At 30.4% G+C, this 17,587-nt stretch overlaps 1 protein-coding gene across 1 annotated transcript; it reads right to left on the reverse strand.

Moving 5' to 3' along the window:
• LOC139902892 (2-isopropylmalate synthase A-like) lies at window positions 1-8,728 on the reverse strand. Its single transcript, XM_071885559.1, has 10 exons — window positions 8,067-8,728; window positions 1,955-2,168; window positions 1,792-1,872; window positions 1,243-1,332; window positions 1,069-1,155; window positions 864-964; window positions 748-781; window positions 573-647; window positions 417-465; window positions 1-279 (listed from the first exon to the last, which is right to left on the reverse strand). The coding sequence occupies exons 1-9, from the start codon at window positions 8,600-8,602 to the stop codon at window positions 424-426; spliced, it is 1,260 nt and encodes a 419-aa protein (XP_071741660.1). The 5' UTR covers window positions 8,603-8,728; the 3' UTR covers window positions 1-279; window positions 417-423.
• Between the last annotated feature and the right edge of the window lie 8,859 nt (window positions 8,729-17,587).

The raw sequence follows: 17,587 nt of genomic DNA on the forward strand, positions 1-17,587 counted from the left end.
AATTAATAAATGTGATTGTACAATTTTTACATGCCAGGCATTTAATGAATAAATGTAACTTACATTCTTTCTTACAATTTATTTGGGTCATGTATTAGCATGAATAAAAACGGAGTGAAATTTAAAATTATCTTTAATATCTATCTATAATCTATAATATAAATAAATGATTTAAGGTTACACATTTATTTGATAATCTTGGTTCCCAACTATAAGTGAGTGCGTGTGTGTTCTTTGATCATAACACTATACTCTTATTTTCTTCATAATATGCTGAACCTGCATTAAACAAACAGGATCAAGAACAGTTTACACTCTTAACGAAATTTCATCCTCATGTTTTTAAAGAAATGTAGTTTTTAGAATCTAGAATTAACAAACATTCATTCGTCTAAGAATAAATATCGTACACGTACCAATATCTCAATTTGAAACCAATGTCATGAGATCATCATCGGTGATAACCTAGTTTAAATATTAAGGATCCAATTAATTAGCGAATAATCGTCCAAATTTGTTGTACGAATGTAAAAAGCAACAATGAAATTTTATTAAAGAAGTATTTTCGCTACCTTTTTCGTTTCCGCTATGGATTTAAAGCGCCAAAAGAGATCATTAAGTTCTTTTCCATCATAATCGTAACCAAGCTGTAGAGACAAATAAAACCATGTTTAATGCACAACAACTAAGGTATTAGCTACCTTATTCAAACAAAAATCAATAAGATCACCATATATCGCGTTTTACCTCAAGAAGTTTGATCTTTAAAGCATGACGTCCACTGTAAAACAATGTTTCAAAATATTAGACTACTTCGATCCGAAACAATGCAATAAAAAGTAACCACTTTTACAACATCGTACCTAAGTTTTCCAAGTGTAAGTCCTGACACATTAGTTCGATAAAGGCCAATATCTTCAGGACACATGATTTCGTATGTGTTTTTATTCTTGAGGACTCCATCCTATACAATAGAAAGCAGTGTATCTAGTAAGTTTACTGAAAAGTTATTCATACAACCCGTTTCTTCTTATATATACCTATAAAAGGCCATAACCAAAGACCAACCTGATGAATACCGCTTTGATGAGCAAAAGCATTAGCACCAACAATCGCCTTATGCGGCTGCACCAGCATTCCACTATATTTTTCCACCTAAACAATAAATATGCAGAGTGAATCCCTGTTTAAGTATTGTGACATGAAACATAATTGTAATTAAAACTTTGATAAATTACTAACCATCTTGCTAGCCATGACAATATGCTCTGTATTAATCCCAGTGTAAAGATCATCCAAAATCTTTCCTTTGCATTTTATAGCCATTACCACCTAACTTCAACAAAAAGTAAGGCATCTAATAGTTATCAAAAGTTTCAATTTTAAACCTCCCTCGCTGATCCAGAATTACTTTTTTGACAGTGCAAAATGGTAAAAACAATTGAGAAAAACAATATAATAGCTTAAAACATCGAATTTTAATAATCATAGCCCCAGTTATTAGTGGCGATTCTAGGATCTAAACGCAGAGTGATCATATCTAATTTGAGTGATACTTTATCAATTTTTCCCAAAAAAAATGGCAGTTACTTCCAATAAAATCATTAATTTTACAAGTATACAAAAATATGTCTTTGAATATAGTAGAAATCTGACTTTAAATTTGGTGGTGTCATATACAATATAAAAAATTCAAATTATTGGGACCCACTCCCATCTATCTACATCATTCGCTCTAAACTGGATCCACCCCTACACGCAGGTGTCAATAATTGATAAACTGAAACTAACCTCTTCCAAAGAAGCATTACCAGCTCTCTCTCCAATTCCATTTATCGTCACTTCTAGCTGCCTTGCACCCGAAACAACACCCTGGAATATATCCGCAATAATGTAAGTAACTTTTTGATCGAGTGAAACACGAATCAATAACATATTCTGTATACATATTTACCTCTAAAGTATTAGCAGTAGCAACACCTAAATCATTATGGCAATGAGTTGAAATAATAACATTCTCAATACCAGGAGTATTGGCTTTTATATCAGAAATGAGTTGTCCAAACTCACGAGGCAAACTGTAACCAACAGTATCACCAATGCCAATAGTTGTTGCACCTCCTTTAATAACTTCACCCAATATCTCATATAAGAACTCTCTTTCAGATCTGTTAAACATTACACCAATATTTAGTTTATGAATATATCTTCACCCAAACTCTGCTTTCAAATCTCTTAACAAAACAGAACATAAGCCTTGTGAGCTATTCGAATTCGGCTCGTTAAATGTTCAGTTCGAGCCTGACCTAAATGAGCTCGAACCTAAGTTCAAGCATAAATTAGAGCTCGTTTATTATATTTTTAATTATCTCATATTACTCTACTACAGTACTACTCTTTACTAAAAAATTCAAATACATGACTAATACCAAATAAGCTAAGACAATTACATAAGTCCACAACAATATATTTCGCAACAATTTCACAATCAATTTCACACTTTCATATAATCATAGGCTATTTTTAATAAAACTGGATGATTTAGTGCTGAATGGTTCATAATCTGACTGCTTCAAAGTATCGGAATAAACTTAGTACCCAATGAATATAAACTTTTTAATAAACATTTAGAATGGACGGTATTAATTGGGTAAAATTACCTTATTAACGTGTTACATGAATAAAAAATTCAATATACTTGTTACTTAAGTGTTCTGGATATGATTTTAGGAGGATATTACAAAATACTTGGTACTTAATGGCTAAGAAAGTGTTTCAACTCTGAACGGTTCAGCACTGAATGTTGAACCATTCAGCATTATATGTCATTCAGAGGTTAGAAACAAACGCGCTAAATGTTGAATGATTCAGTATTCATCGCTGAATCATTTAATTAAGAGGTAAACAAAACACACTTACTTCTCATAACATCTCACTGAAAAATATCGATTGATTAATTCTGGTCAAGTCCGAATCTTTTGAGTAAAATTCATACTCATACTCAGTCTTTTCTTTTTCAGTGTGCTCATATTTCGAGTTTTCCTTAATAAATCGAGCTCCAATCGAACCATTCCAAGATAGCCAGTGCTTGGGGCCATGAACACCTCGAGTGAAGTCACAGGTTTAAATTTTTAAGTAGCCATGAAAGATTTGAGAAACGGACACAGAAAGCCAGCAGTGGGAATGGAAATAAAGAAAGGAAGCCCGGAAGAGGAGATCCACATTGCGGTAGTAGGAATGAATGGCTATAAAGAAAGGAAGCAGCTAAGAATGAATGTCCAAATAGGCCGCGTAATCATATTTAATGTTTTCACCCTTCCGGGTAACGTGAGCAAGAATAACCTCATAACTTTTAATGACCTCAATTCCAGCTTAATCTCGATTATACCTTTTTAGCTAATCAAGAGTTGATCATGAGCCGAGTTCGAGCTTATAACATGTATCACAAGACGAGCTCGAGCTTTTAACAATTATATGCCGAGCTTAAATTAATATAAAAAGGCTCGACTCGAGCCGAGCTCAAGCTTGAGCTTTCTGGAATGCAAGCTGGCCGAGCTTGAACATCCTCGGGCTATCTTAGACTTTGTCCAGATCGTTTGCACCTCTAAATGTATCTAATTTGTGATAAAAGGTGTGATGGAATATTCTTTTTATACATAAGGTTTTGATCTGCTTTGCGAACCAACTAATCCCATAGCGATCACCTATTATGCGGATAGTTCGAAATTATCGCGAGTGAGCGTGTGTGGCTACAAGGGAACTTATTTTGCACTCGTAGGCAAGGTTGCAAAATTTGCTATTCGGGGATTAATCGGTCGGGACTTTTGAATGATTAATCGGTAATTCGGGGATTAATCGGGGATTAATCGGATTGTACTGTATACATTTAAATATTAAATTTCCAGAATTATATGTGTAAATATAGAAATAAAACCATAAATATAAAAATAAACTTTAACATAATTGTCCAAAATTATTCATTTTGCTCAAAAACTATAACGTTCTAGTGTAAATGCATGTTAAAATGTTAATCATTTTTTACTTTGACCTATTTTAATTACCAAATTCGATTTTGACTCATCAATTGACGTTGACCGTTTAATTAAACGGATTTTTGAAAATCGGAACGGATTGTTCTTAAAAATGATTAATCGGAGATTAATCGGCGTGTAATCGGTTTTTTTACAACAGTGCTCGTAGGGATTCAAACCCGAGGCCTCTAGAAAGTTTCACCCTTGTAGTTAGGGATGAAATATGTAAATATGAAAAAGGCGAAGGACATAAATTGTAAATTGTCTACCACTTTTAGATTAAGTTTGTTGGCAACCCATATATTATGCACTGTATTTATTATCTACCATAAGTTAGGTTTTTTTTTTTTTTTTTTTTTTTTACATTTCATAGTGAAAGTCATTTACTCATTCTAGTAGGTAAAATGAAATTAAGGTAACATTTTCTATTTGAAAAGCGAAATTAAGGTAACATACTTACCTTGTAGCACCCAAACTTATAGCATAACTCACCATATTTTTCGCCCTTTCCGCCACTTCCTCTTTAGACATATTTAACTTATATTTCATATGAATCTCACTTGCCGCTATAAACGATAATATCCTCAGAAACTTGGCACATTTTACAGCTTCCCATGCCTTATCGATATCCGCCTTATTACACCTCGCTAAGCAACAAATAATGGGCACATGATCACCATCATTAACGTTTCCAACCTCTTGTGCGATCAACTTAACGACTTGTGATTCTGATTCAGAGGCTGCAGGGAACCCTGCTTCGATAACGTCAACTCCTAACTTAGCAAGTTGATGAGCAATTCCGAGTTTTTCTTTTGGTGTTAATGTGACACCTGATGATTGTTCTCCATCTCGAAGAGTTGTATCAAGAATGCGAACATAGTTAGGGTCTGAAATATGGTTAGGGACGTAGATTGGACGTGGGCGATTTGTTTTTTCGCCTTCGATTAGTGAAGATTTGGAATACATATTGACCGAAGAAATTAAATAGAGCAATTAAGAAATAGAAAATGACACAAAACTTTATGTGATTCGGCGTGAGGCCTAGTTTACGGGCAGAACCAATAAACTCTCTACGGTATGAGCGAAATGAAGTTATAGATATTCATTTTTATATAGTTAAAAATGCTTCATTTTACACCATTCGTTGCATTAAATATGCCCATAACAAATATGTAATCAGTTAATCAAACAAGCTTGCCTAAAACAATATATAATAAAATTGATTTTGTTGTTCCAAGAATCAGCCACAGACAACATGTGCTAAATAATGACACCAACCTCAGTTATTGAACATGGCCAATATGCACACCACTCCATCCACTGCACGGCTGGGCTTGTTTTTGGGGATTAATGAACGAGAAGATGAAAGAAACGTACAAACCACTCTGCTTCGGTTACAAGTATTGACGTATAACGTATTGTACATGATATGTAAAAACTTGTACAAGTATTTTAGTATTTTTGCATATTGTAAATGATACATGTAAGCATGTGGTTGTTTTGTTATAACTCACAAATATGTCTACGTCTGATGTTCCGAGTAAAAGTTTTGACTTTTGACCTTTGGGTCAAATTTATTTATCAGATGTTATATTAGCGAATAGAAAATGGTATGAACGAAATATATTCGCTCAATTTAATTAATTACGTGTAGTATTTTTCTTTTAGTATTATTGTAAATTTATATAAATAGATAAGCTTTAATTATTTGATGTGAATGATAAAAAAATTTATCTAGTATTTTCCTTGAAGTGACTAGAATAATTTATGTTACGGTTAATTATCTGTTTTATATTATTTAATTAAAATTATCTATTTGAAAATAAACTAAAAATTATTAATTAACCTACAAGATGACAATAAATAAAGTTAATTTAATACTCCGTAATTAATTTAAAAACATTGGCATTAATGTATATAAAATAGACATTATTAAAAAATTAATTTTAATAATTTAATTCAATTTTTTGTTTTAAATTTTATTATTAAAATTAAATGGATATCACAGTTGGAATATCCTAACATTAAAATTGATAGTTACACTATCTTATTAATTAATAGATTATACAGTACAATTATACAACTCAATAACTCATTACTCATCAATACATTAAGAGTGATGATCGTACATAATCAAATTTTATGCTATACAACCAAGCATGCATTAAAATATTTGTTTGGTTGTGTACCGATAAAATTTGGATCAATCAGTTTTAATATTAGATTTATCAACACCCATTTTAATGCGTTAAAGTTGTAGACGGTCCTATCTTATTCATCCGTATTAAAAAAAGAATCGCAGTTTATGAATGTAAAAAATTCAGGCCGGACACACAATGGGCTATTTTGGGCTAAAGAATGATCTTTTTCTAATGGACTAGTTAAGAAAATATAATTTGGGCTATGATGCTCCGACCTCAATATAATGCTGATTTCCTGGGCCCTTGTTCATGTGGCAATGCCCATGAGTAACCCCGACATTGTCAATATAAACGAGCCGAATTTTGAGCCAACAAAACAAGGTGAACTTACGCTTGTATAATATCAAACGGGATGAGTTCGGACTTAATATGTTAAGCTTAAAATGAGTGATCAGTGAAGTTCGAGCTCAAACTAAATTTTGAACGAACTGGGTTTGAACTTAGCAAAACTCGAACTCAACTCAACTCAACTCAACTCATTTATACCTCTATTTATTGATCCTTGTCTAATATATTGTTTGTTTAAATGCACAAAAGTAAAATTATTTGAGTTTTCATTGTGTATTTATAGATGACATGTTATATGTGACTGGATAAGTACAATAGTACGGAGTAATAAATTGAAATTGTTAGGCCACTCCTTATCGTAACTAAACTATTTATCCTCTAAACCTTCCACATCAGCGCCACTTCAACACCCAAATCCTATAACTAACTCATAAAATCCTATAAATACACACTGCCTATAATGGCTAAAATATCTTCCTCTTAACTGCTACGTCATTAATTGTACATATAATCACATTTTTTTTAAAACAACACTTTTATTAATAAACACAAATACGGTTAAATATATATGAATGCTTGTACAATATGAATTAATGCTTGTACAATGCTCATAAAAAAGGTTGTATAATATGCATTAATGCTTGTACATATCTTGAATGGGGTATTTTGTTACAAAAAGATACTAGTAGACCTCACTAATGCCTATAAAGAATTAAGAAGCACTAGTTAAATTCATGGTGAAAGCCTTATAACTAATGTCTATAATGAATTGATGCCTATGACATTATGCGGGTAATGAACGGGTAGTGACGGGTAACTACCGATAATGCTCCCATAGGAGTGGTCTTACTGGTGGTAGAATGGGAACCATATTTTAGTAATTTGAATAATCTATTATTATAATATAAATTTTAAGCTATCAGTTCATCAGTTGTTATATTTTCGTGCATAAATAATTTATTGTAAATATCTATCTTCTATTCTTCTACCCTTTTTAATTTCTACTGTTAAACGGAAAATAATACTTAAATAATTTTAAAATATTATATTATGCTTAAATGTGTATTGCACGGCTGCGTTAGTATGCTTACTTGTCAACCCTTAATGCTTTAAAATATATACTCATCTAACCATTCACTTTGGGGACGATTCTAACACACTCTTTTTTATCCTCACACACCTATTTTAACCTTTTACTCTTCTAATAATACTCCATTTCTTTAAATTGGTGTGTAAGGATTAAAAAATTGTGTGTGAGAATCATACCCCATTCACTTTGGAATTATCTAGATGATTAATTAATAAAATATAAACATCTCTCCTCTCTCAAAATAAACCGAATTAGTTTGTGACTGTATTCAGTTATTTTACTACATGATTTCATTAATATATACTCCGTATTAATTACTAGTGAAGTTTAACGTAGAGATCATTTGTTAAAATATCTAAACTTCAACTAGTAGACTACTTAAGATGGCCAAGGAATTTTTTTTTTTTTTTTTTTTTGGTGTGTCTATCATAAGTTTTTTTAAGGAAACATACGTACCTTGTTGTATCTTCAGGGCCAAATTCAATGTCATTACACCCCAAACTCCTAGCATAACTCACCATACTTTTCGCCCTTGCAATCACTTCCTCTTTCGACATATTTAACTTATGCTTCATATGAATCTCACTTGTCGCTATAAACGTTAATATCCTCGGATACTTAGCACATTTTACAGCTTCCCACGCCTTATCGATATCCGCCTTGTTGCACCTCGCTAAGCAACAAATAACGGGCACATGATCACCATCTTTACCGTTTCCAACCTCTTGTGCGATCAACTTAACGACTTGTGCTTCTGATTCAGAGGCCGCAGGGAACCCTGCTTCGATAACGTCAACTCCTAATTTAGCAAGTTGATGAGCGATCTCGAGTTTTTCTTTTGGTGTTAATGTGACACCGGATGATTGTTCTCCATCTCGAAGAGTTGTATCAAGAATGCGAACGTAGTTAGGGTCTGAAATATGGTTAGGGACGTAGATTGGACGTGCGCGATTTGTTTTTTCGCCTTCGATTAGTGAAGATTTGGAATACATATCGATCAAAGAAAGTATGTTACTAGGGGACTATGTCAAATACGATGATCGTGTAGGTAGAGAAATATATTTATTTTTGTACCACTTTGGTGTTACAGAACTCGAATATATATATTGTTGTGATTAGTTGCATTTTCAAAAATAGGAAATTAAATACAACACTTAAGCATTAAATATATATATATATATATATATATATATATATATATATATATATATATATATATATATATATATATATATATATATATATATATATTGCTAAAAGTTCAAACGAGAACCATAAAAAAGGCGAGAACTGCGAGAACTTTTGATTTATAAAGATTTTCACATGTAACCAGATTGAATCACGCATAAACTTTGATGAAGAGTATGAATAAACATAAAATAGTTGAAAAACACTTATATTTTACATATATAATTAAATATATAGTTTCTCGTTCACATGTGCATATTTGTTTCCGAACATGTGAACAGTTTCATATAATTAACAATTTAACATGTAATTTGAGATAATGAACATATGTTTGTTAATGATATGTGCATTAATTAACATTTGCATGTATTTTGTTGCATTTAAACACATAAAAACTATTAAATTAAGTAGTTCTCGCAGTTCTCACCTTTTTAGTGGTTCTTGTTTGAACCTGCCCTTATATATGTATGTATGTATGTGTATATATATATATATATATATATATATATATATATATATATATATATATATATATATATATATATATATATATATATATATATATATATATATAAACTAGTGAAATAATCCGTTAAATTACGAGTTTGTTTAAACGAAACACTTTAATAATATATTTTAGGTATTAAGTGAACGTAAATGCTAAAGTCATTTAATTTAATGACCCGTGGAACTACAGATTCCGACTAAGAAATTTGTTGTTGTTTTTACATACGTATTGATATATACTTAACTTGGTCATAATAAATGAACTACATTTATTCTCCCACCAATTTCTTTCAATTTTCATCATAATTATTATTTTTCTTATCATAAAAGTTACATTATAATATTTTATTGAGATATATTTTTCACATATATTTGTAACGTAATTAATCCCGTAAAAAGAATCCATATTTAAATAATGATAATATAATAATAATAAAGTTTGCTCTAAAATTGAATATTTATATTTTTAATAATAATTATTAGTAATAATAAATGCCTCTTTACTTTTTTGAAAAGAAAACTAAAATATAATTATTATATGAAGGTTGTACAATATACTTCAAAGTATGTACATGTGTTAATTGGGTATTTTGTAAAAAAAATATACAATTTGTTTTAAAGTTTGTACATATGGTTATGTAGGTGTCTTATCATAAAGTTGTACATAATATTTCAAATATTGTACATATGATCATTGAGGTGTTTTATCATAAAATTGTACATATGGTTATGAAAGTATTTTATCATAAGGTTGTACACAGTGGCGGATCTAGGAATGCTAGTCACTGGTGTCACTAGTTACAAGGCTAAATTTTTTTCTATTAGATAGCTTATATCTAGCGGTGGATCCAAAATTTGTAAGGGGGCAAAATATTTAATAATAAAATATAGTTAATAATTATAATAATAAAATATTGGTCCATATTTAATTATACTCCATCATATAATAATAAAATATTAATAATAATACTAAATAAATATTGTTTTAACAATAATAATCATAAAAACAATAACCACAGCAAAATATCACAAATATATACGGAGTAATACTCTTTGGAATGGTCTATTAAGTTATGAACACTATTTTGACCATTTTATGTTATTCCACAAGTAGTACGGATAAATTATTTATTTATTTATTATTCATTTGCTCGTACAACAAAAGAAACCAAGTAATTAACGAGGCCCACTAACTTTTGTCATACCCTGGACTATTACTTATTCGCTTTCCCAATTATCATCTTCTTCGTTACAGTTCCAACCTCCATTAAAACCTAAAATAAAATTTCAATTTTTCTTCTAAAAATTCAAAAAAACTGATCTAATTTAATTTATGCTCCTGATTTTGTGATGCCCCATGCTTCCCTACCAGTAGCACACAAAGAAAAACAACAAAATTCAGTGGTAGCACAACTTAAAAATCCAATTTTTTTAACACTATACGGATTTCTTTCACTGGTAGCACGTGCAACCACTCCTTTGCTAGTAGATCCGCCCCTGGTTGTACATAATGTTTCATATATTATACAATTAAAATGTTAATATTTTTATTAAAAATGATTAATTATTTTAATGACATCATCATGAGGGGCTTAGAAATTTTTTCTTTATTTTCAAATTTTTTTAAGCTTAAATAATCCTTATTTATGAAATCATCGTTTTAAAGATTTATATGATACTATAAATAAAAAAACAAAGACATAAAAATTTATATAGTTCAACGCTAAGCAGCTAGGCCAAATGTATTGTGAAAGTGGAGAATGATTTTATTAGAAAATCTGGCAAACCGATATTACAATTAACTCAATCTAGACTATGAAAATACTATGTATTTAAACATTATAATGCATATTGATGATGTACGGCTAAAAATTAATGGTGTACGGATCACTCTCCTTCTCTATATATTACATCTCACTAGAGCTACAAAATCATTAAAGAAACGAGATTACTGAAAACGTCGCTGTAGACATTAGTGTGCAATTAATTGTCTAAATTGAATGGTTAAATATTAAATACTGATAACTTAATCGATTAGTATTCAATGTATTTGTTTGTATTATCAAAACTAAAAAAAAGTGGAATCGTTCAGTAATCTCTGCTGAACTATTTAGAGTTAAAATACTTTTTCCACTATTAATTAACACTTCCATATCTTTTAATATAACAACAACAACAACAAAACCCAATACCTCATAAATGGTGTATGGGGGAGGTGAGATGTAGATAATCCTTCCCCTATCCGAGAATAAAGACAATTCATTTCTCTACCCAGAGTGAAAACACTATCAAAAGTAGAGAAAGACATCTCTCTCTATTCGAAGGATAGATAGATTGTTTCCGAGTGGACCTTCGGCCAATAAGTAGGAAAAAGTTTTATAAAATAAAATAAAATTGAGACGTCATAAAAATGGTAAAATCAAATTTCATGAGTTTTAAATCTGGCCTGAAATTTAATTTAGACTCTAAGAGTCAGTCAAGTCGCCAATAAATCGACGCTGACTGTCGACTCAATAACTAGAACCGTTATATCTTTTAATATAAATACTCCTTAAACTATAAGCTAGTATCATATCATACTTATCAAATCATTATACATTTTTTTTATTTTCACTTAATACCTTAATTTTACATTATATATATAGTTACTTTATAATGATTATTAAACATGTTATTATCTTTCATAATTATTGAATCATTAAGTTTAATTGAGTTTTATCAAACACACTCTTAATTTGATAGTCGAATGTAATCATGTACAAATTAAGTGATTTACATTTGAATTACATAAGTGATATTTAGCTTATAATACATTTACATTAATTGTTGAATCTAAAATCTTTTACTTTACTCATGAACATGTCAATCTAAAATCTTTTACTTACTCATGAAAATGCAGGGGCGGATTCAGTATATGGTCACTGTTAGCACGTGCAACCGGTCAAATTTGTAGGGACCCGTCCTAATCCATCTGGACGAAGTCCGTATCGATCATAAACGATTCACAATAGTTGATTTCATCGCGAGGTACTTGACCTCTATATGATACATTTTACAAACATTGCATTCGTTTTTGAAAAGACAATATTTCATTACATCGAAAGTTGACGGTATGCATACCATTTCATAATATATCCAACTATAATTGACTTAATATTAATCTTGATGAACTCAACGACTCGAATGCAACGTCTTTTGAAATATGTCATGAATGACTCCAAGTAATATCCCTAAAATGAGCAAATGTACAGCGGAAGATTTCTTTCGTACCTGAGAATAAACATGCTTTAAAGTGTCAACCAAAAGGTTGGTGAGTTCATTAGTTTAACATAAATAACCATTATCATCATTTTATTAGACCACAAGATTTTCATATTCAGTTCTCATAAATATACGTCCAATGCATAGAGACAAAATATCATTCATATGGATTGAACACCTGGTAATCGACATTAACTAGATGCATATAAGAATATACCCTATCATTCCGGGAAACCCTTCGGACATGATATAAAACAAAATCGAAGTACTAAAGCATCCGGTACTTTGGATGGGGTTCGTCAGGCCCAAAGATCTATCTTTAGGATTCACGTCAATTAGGGTGTCAGTTCCCTAATTCTTAGATTACCAGACTTAATAAAAAGGGGCATATTCGATTTCGATAATTCAACCATATAATGTAGTTTCGATTACTTGTGTCTATTTCGTAAAACATTTATAAAAATTGCGCATGTATTCTCAGCCCAAAAATATAAAGGGTAAAAAGGCAAATGAAACTCACGCATATAAATATTGTAAAACAGTTAATAAAGCATTTGCATGTATTCTCACCCCAAAATGTATATAAAAAGGGAATAATGAAACTCACAGTAATGTATTTTGTAGTAAAAATACATATGACGATATTGAACAACAGAACAATGCAGGGTTGGCCACGGATTCACGAACCTATATCATTTGTATATCTATTAAAACATATAATCGTAATCGAACAAGTTTATATATATATTATTAATAATGTACTTGTTATCTCATATGTTATATAGATATAGATAAATGTAATATATTTAGTTTATATATTTATATAGCTAATATAACAATTTATTTTAGGGTTTATTCATGATAAAAATATATATTTATCTATATAATGTTAATATGTAGTTATATGAGATGTTAATATCGTTATAGTATATGTACTAAATATATTTTGTATAAAAATATTTATTTGTTAAAAATGATAGTTTTTATATTAATGAGTTACTAATAATAATAACAATAATAATAAAAAAAATAAAAATAAAAGTAATAATAATAATAACTACCTTAATGGGAAGAGCTTCAAAAATAAATAAATAAACTGCCTGTGCTCAGGCTCGAACCCCCAACCTCTCGCTAACCCACAAACACCACTAATCATCCAACTGTCTTTTACATTGCCTGATTTATTCACGCCCAAAATTTTTTTAACTTTACATGCATGCTTCCCTCTCCATCTTTGGCCCAAGTTTCACTTCGGCCCAACTAGTCAACTTGGCCCAACAAAGTAAATTTTCAGCCCAACGATAAATTAGATTTCGGCCCAACTACAAGCCAGGCCAGGTGAAGCCCAATCAGCTAGTTTCTGTTGCTATTTAATAAAAAAAAATGTCATGAATTGGTTTCGAACTCATGACCTCTCGATCGCCACACACAACACCCAGCCAGCCATCCATCTATCACCCTTTCTGAATTGTTTACCCCAAACAATTGATTTATCCAATCTTCTGTATCTTTCTTCTGTAATCATAATCAAACATCATCATCTTTATATGTATATTGAACACTATCATCATCATACGGTTATTATTATCATCGTTTTAACCTCATCACCGAATCATGACCATCATCATTCTAACTTCATCGTCATCCCTTCATCACCATTTCCATCACATAATCCTATCATCTCTTCATTATCATGTATATTACCATTAATACAATATCATCTTCATAACACGTTTCATCATCATCGTTCTAAATTTTACAGTCATCATCATCTTCTAACATCACAATCATCATCAAATCATCATCAACATCACGACATCCTTATCATCCTCTCCATAATCATCTTCATCGTTTCGATCATCACCATCATCGTTCTTATCGAACAAAACAAAACAGTAGCAGTAGCAGGAATGTCACGATCATCATCATCTACCGTTCATATTCTTCATCGATCATTTTATTCGCTGTAACAGGAACGGAAGCACGAACAGCTGCTGTAGCAGCATACACGAGCAGTACTAGCAGTCCATACAATAATGGTGTTTGGGTCTGTGTTTGAAGCTCGACAGAAAAGGAAACAGACGTGGCAGCTGTAGCAATGATACAGTGACAAAACTCAAGAATAAATGGTGGTTTGCTTGGTGGTTTACGGGTTTGTGTTTGTTTGAACAAAATAGAAAAATAGCAGCTGCAGTTGCAGCGTAGTAGCCTGACTAGAAACAGAAACAAGTAGACAGAAGTAGCAGTAAAAGATAAGAGGGTTTTTGGGTCTTTGGTTTTGCTCGACATCAAACAGAAACACTCGTAGCAGCAGCATGAATGAATAGAAAATAAGGTTTAGCAGCAGCAGACCATGCAGCCTTGGTTCGAAGCAAAACAGAAGCTGAGCAATAGCAGTTTTAATGGTACTTGGCGGTTGGAGTGGTTTATGGTGGTGAAACAGGAGCTGCAGGTTTAAGATGGTGATCGATCAAAACAGCAACAATAACGAAGATGATGGTTGTTTGGGTTTTTTAGAAAGGCTGTAGCAATAGCAAGATTGGTTCGAGTAACAACAAGTATTCGATGGTTGTCTTAGTCGATTGAAACAGAAAACAGAAACAGAACATTTGTAGGTGTGGTGGTGATGAAGCTTTGGTGTTAGTTGTCTAATGAAGATGAAGGAGTTTTTAGTATATATCCTCTGTATCAGTTTATATATATATATATATATATATATATATATATATATATATATATATATATATATATATATATATATATATATATATATATATATATATATATATATGTATATATATATATATATATATATATATATGTATATATATATATATAGGTATATTATATATTATGTATAATTCATGTGGACATGAATTGGGAGGGTGAAGTGACTAACACAGTGCTCAAATAGTATTTATTAACATCTCGTGAAAATTGGTTGGGTGTATTCTGCCGACAGTTTTCACGGGTATGATTTCGTGTCCAATGCTAAACAGTTAACGTATAAAAGTGTTTCTAAAATCCCAAATTTTTAGATTAAATGTATTTAATTATTTCACTCATTAACTGTTTGAAACCTGATAAAAAATTGTTCAAAAAATATTTATTTTCTATTCCAATTTATATGTACGGAGTACTAATATTCAAACTTAAAAAGGTAAAAATATATTTAACAAATCTAAGATCTTTGCAATCAATTTACAGTTCAACTTTTATTTTAGTCCTTCATGAACATGTAATATATATATATATTAAAACTTAATGAAACGTCAACCGATTGTTATTGACGTTTACTAATTAAGCTCGAAATCATTCATTTTCCATTTACTCTCCCTCTAAATATAATCAGTTTTAAATAACAAGTTTTATCACATAAATATATATTATATATTTTTAAACAAATAGATTTAATATTATTTTATATATTTACAAGTACTATTTATATGCATATTTATATATATATATATATATATATATATATATACATTTGAAATAATAGTTTTCATTATATCGCATCTTATTTAAATATTTATTTCCAACAATTAACTCATATTTTATTTTAATTAATATTTCAAATTATTATATATATATATATATATATATATATATATATATATATATATATATATATATATATATATATATATATATATATATATATATATATATATATATATATATATACATGTATCTATTTACAATTAGTTGTTCGTGAATCGTCGAGAACAGTCGAAGGTCAATTGAATATATGAAACAGTTCCAAAAATTTTGAGACTCAGATTAACAGACTTTGCTTATCGTCTTGGAAACATATAAAGATTAAGTTTAAATTTGGTCGAAAATTCCCGGGTCGTCACAGTACCTACCCGTTAAAGAAATTTCGTCCCGAAATTTGAGTGAGGTGGTCATGGCTAACAATAAAAAATGTTTTCATGATGCATATGAGTTGATAAATAGAGTTTTATCATTATTGAGTAATATGGATAAAACAATTCGATTATTCGAAGAGCACAAATGAAGCTATCATAAAAGAGTGAAATGAGAAATAAAGATTCATCTTGACTTTTGATGTAGTCACTATTGAATTTAGAAAAATAATGTGCGTCTTAACTTTAGACGTTGTCTTAGTTGAATTTCGGAATTCAAGGGGTTTAAAGGAAATCTTCGAAATCTTAAAAGATTTTATTCTTCGGTGAGTAAGGAATTTAAGATCTCTATAATTAAATACGGTGATCTGCCTCGATTACTTTGTCTGATATTTTCATTAAACTCTTCCATTCCATTATTCTCACCATTCCTATACTTTTTTTCTTAGTTCATACATCCAAAAGATTGTGAAAATGCTTAATCCCATTCTAATCCTTGATATTTTTTTTTAATTATCACTTCTGTCATCCTTCTTTTCAATCTTCCACCAGAAAAATCTGTTTACTCCTACTATTACCTTGGGGTGATACTATTCTTAATTATACCGTGTCTTTATATTGCTATTCGTATTAATATCCATGGTTTGTAACCTCCGTGTTGTTATTGGGCTTCATATTTTCTCTTATATTTTGGAGCTCTTTGCCTTTTTATTATCCTATCGATCTCTAGTAAAGCGAGTAATGGTCCAGAATTCGTAAGTATGGAGTTTCGAATGAACTTAATGTTCTAAACGAGAAAGGACGTAATAGCACGATTTGATTTGTCACATTACCAGAATCACTGAGAATAGAACTATCGAGAATATATTTTCTTGATATGTTCAGAAGTTAATCAGAATGAAAGAGTTATGTAACATGACACATGATGACGTTATAATCTGTGAATCATCATGTTCCATTTAGAAACTCAGCATGACTTACTGTAATATAATCACGTTGATCAAGTGTCATTATATTATACTAACTCATGCTTCAGTTCCCAACACTACTTCAAAATCATTCATATTTTAAACTCGAAGGTTTTAGAATTTAGAAACTAAAATAGTTTCTTTTATGATGTAACACAGATAGCACGAAGAGATAACTAATTTC

Source organism: Rutidosis leptorrhynchoides, chromosome 3, assembly GCF_046630445.1.
Source record: "Rutidosis leptorrhynchoides isolate AG116_Rl617_1_P2 chromosome 3, CSIRO_AGI_Rlap_v1, whole genome shotgun sequence".
Taxonomy (NCBI): domain Eukaryota; kingdom Viridiplantae; phylum Streptophyta; class Magnoliopsida; order Asterales; family Asteraceae; genus Rutidosis; species Rutidosis leptorrhynchoides.

Excerpts from the sequence above, each read along its gene's own strand:
- LOC139902892 (XM_071885559.1), bottom strand. The coding sequence starts at position 8,602 with ATGTATTCCAAATCTTCACTAATCGAAGGCGAAAAAACAAATCGCGCA. Across the intron at positions 2,169-8,066 it reads GGCCCTGAAGATACAACAAG|ATCTGAAAGAGAGTTCTTAT; the intron begins GTACGTATGTTT and ends AATGTTTAACAG. Across the intron at positions 782-863 it reads CTTACACTTGGAAAACTTAG|TGGACGTCATGCTTTAAAGA; the intron begins GTACGATGTTGT and ends ATTGTTTTACAG.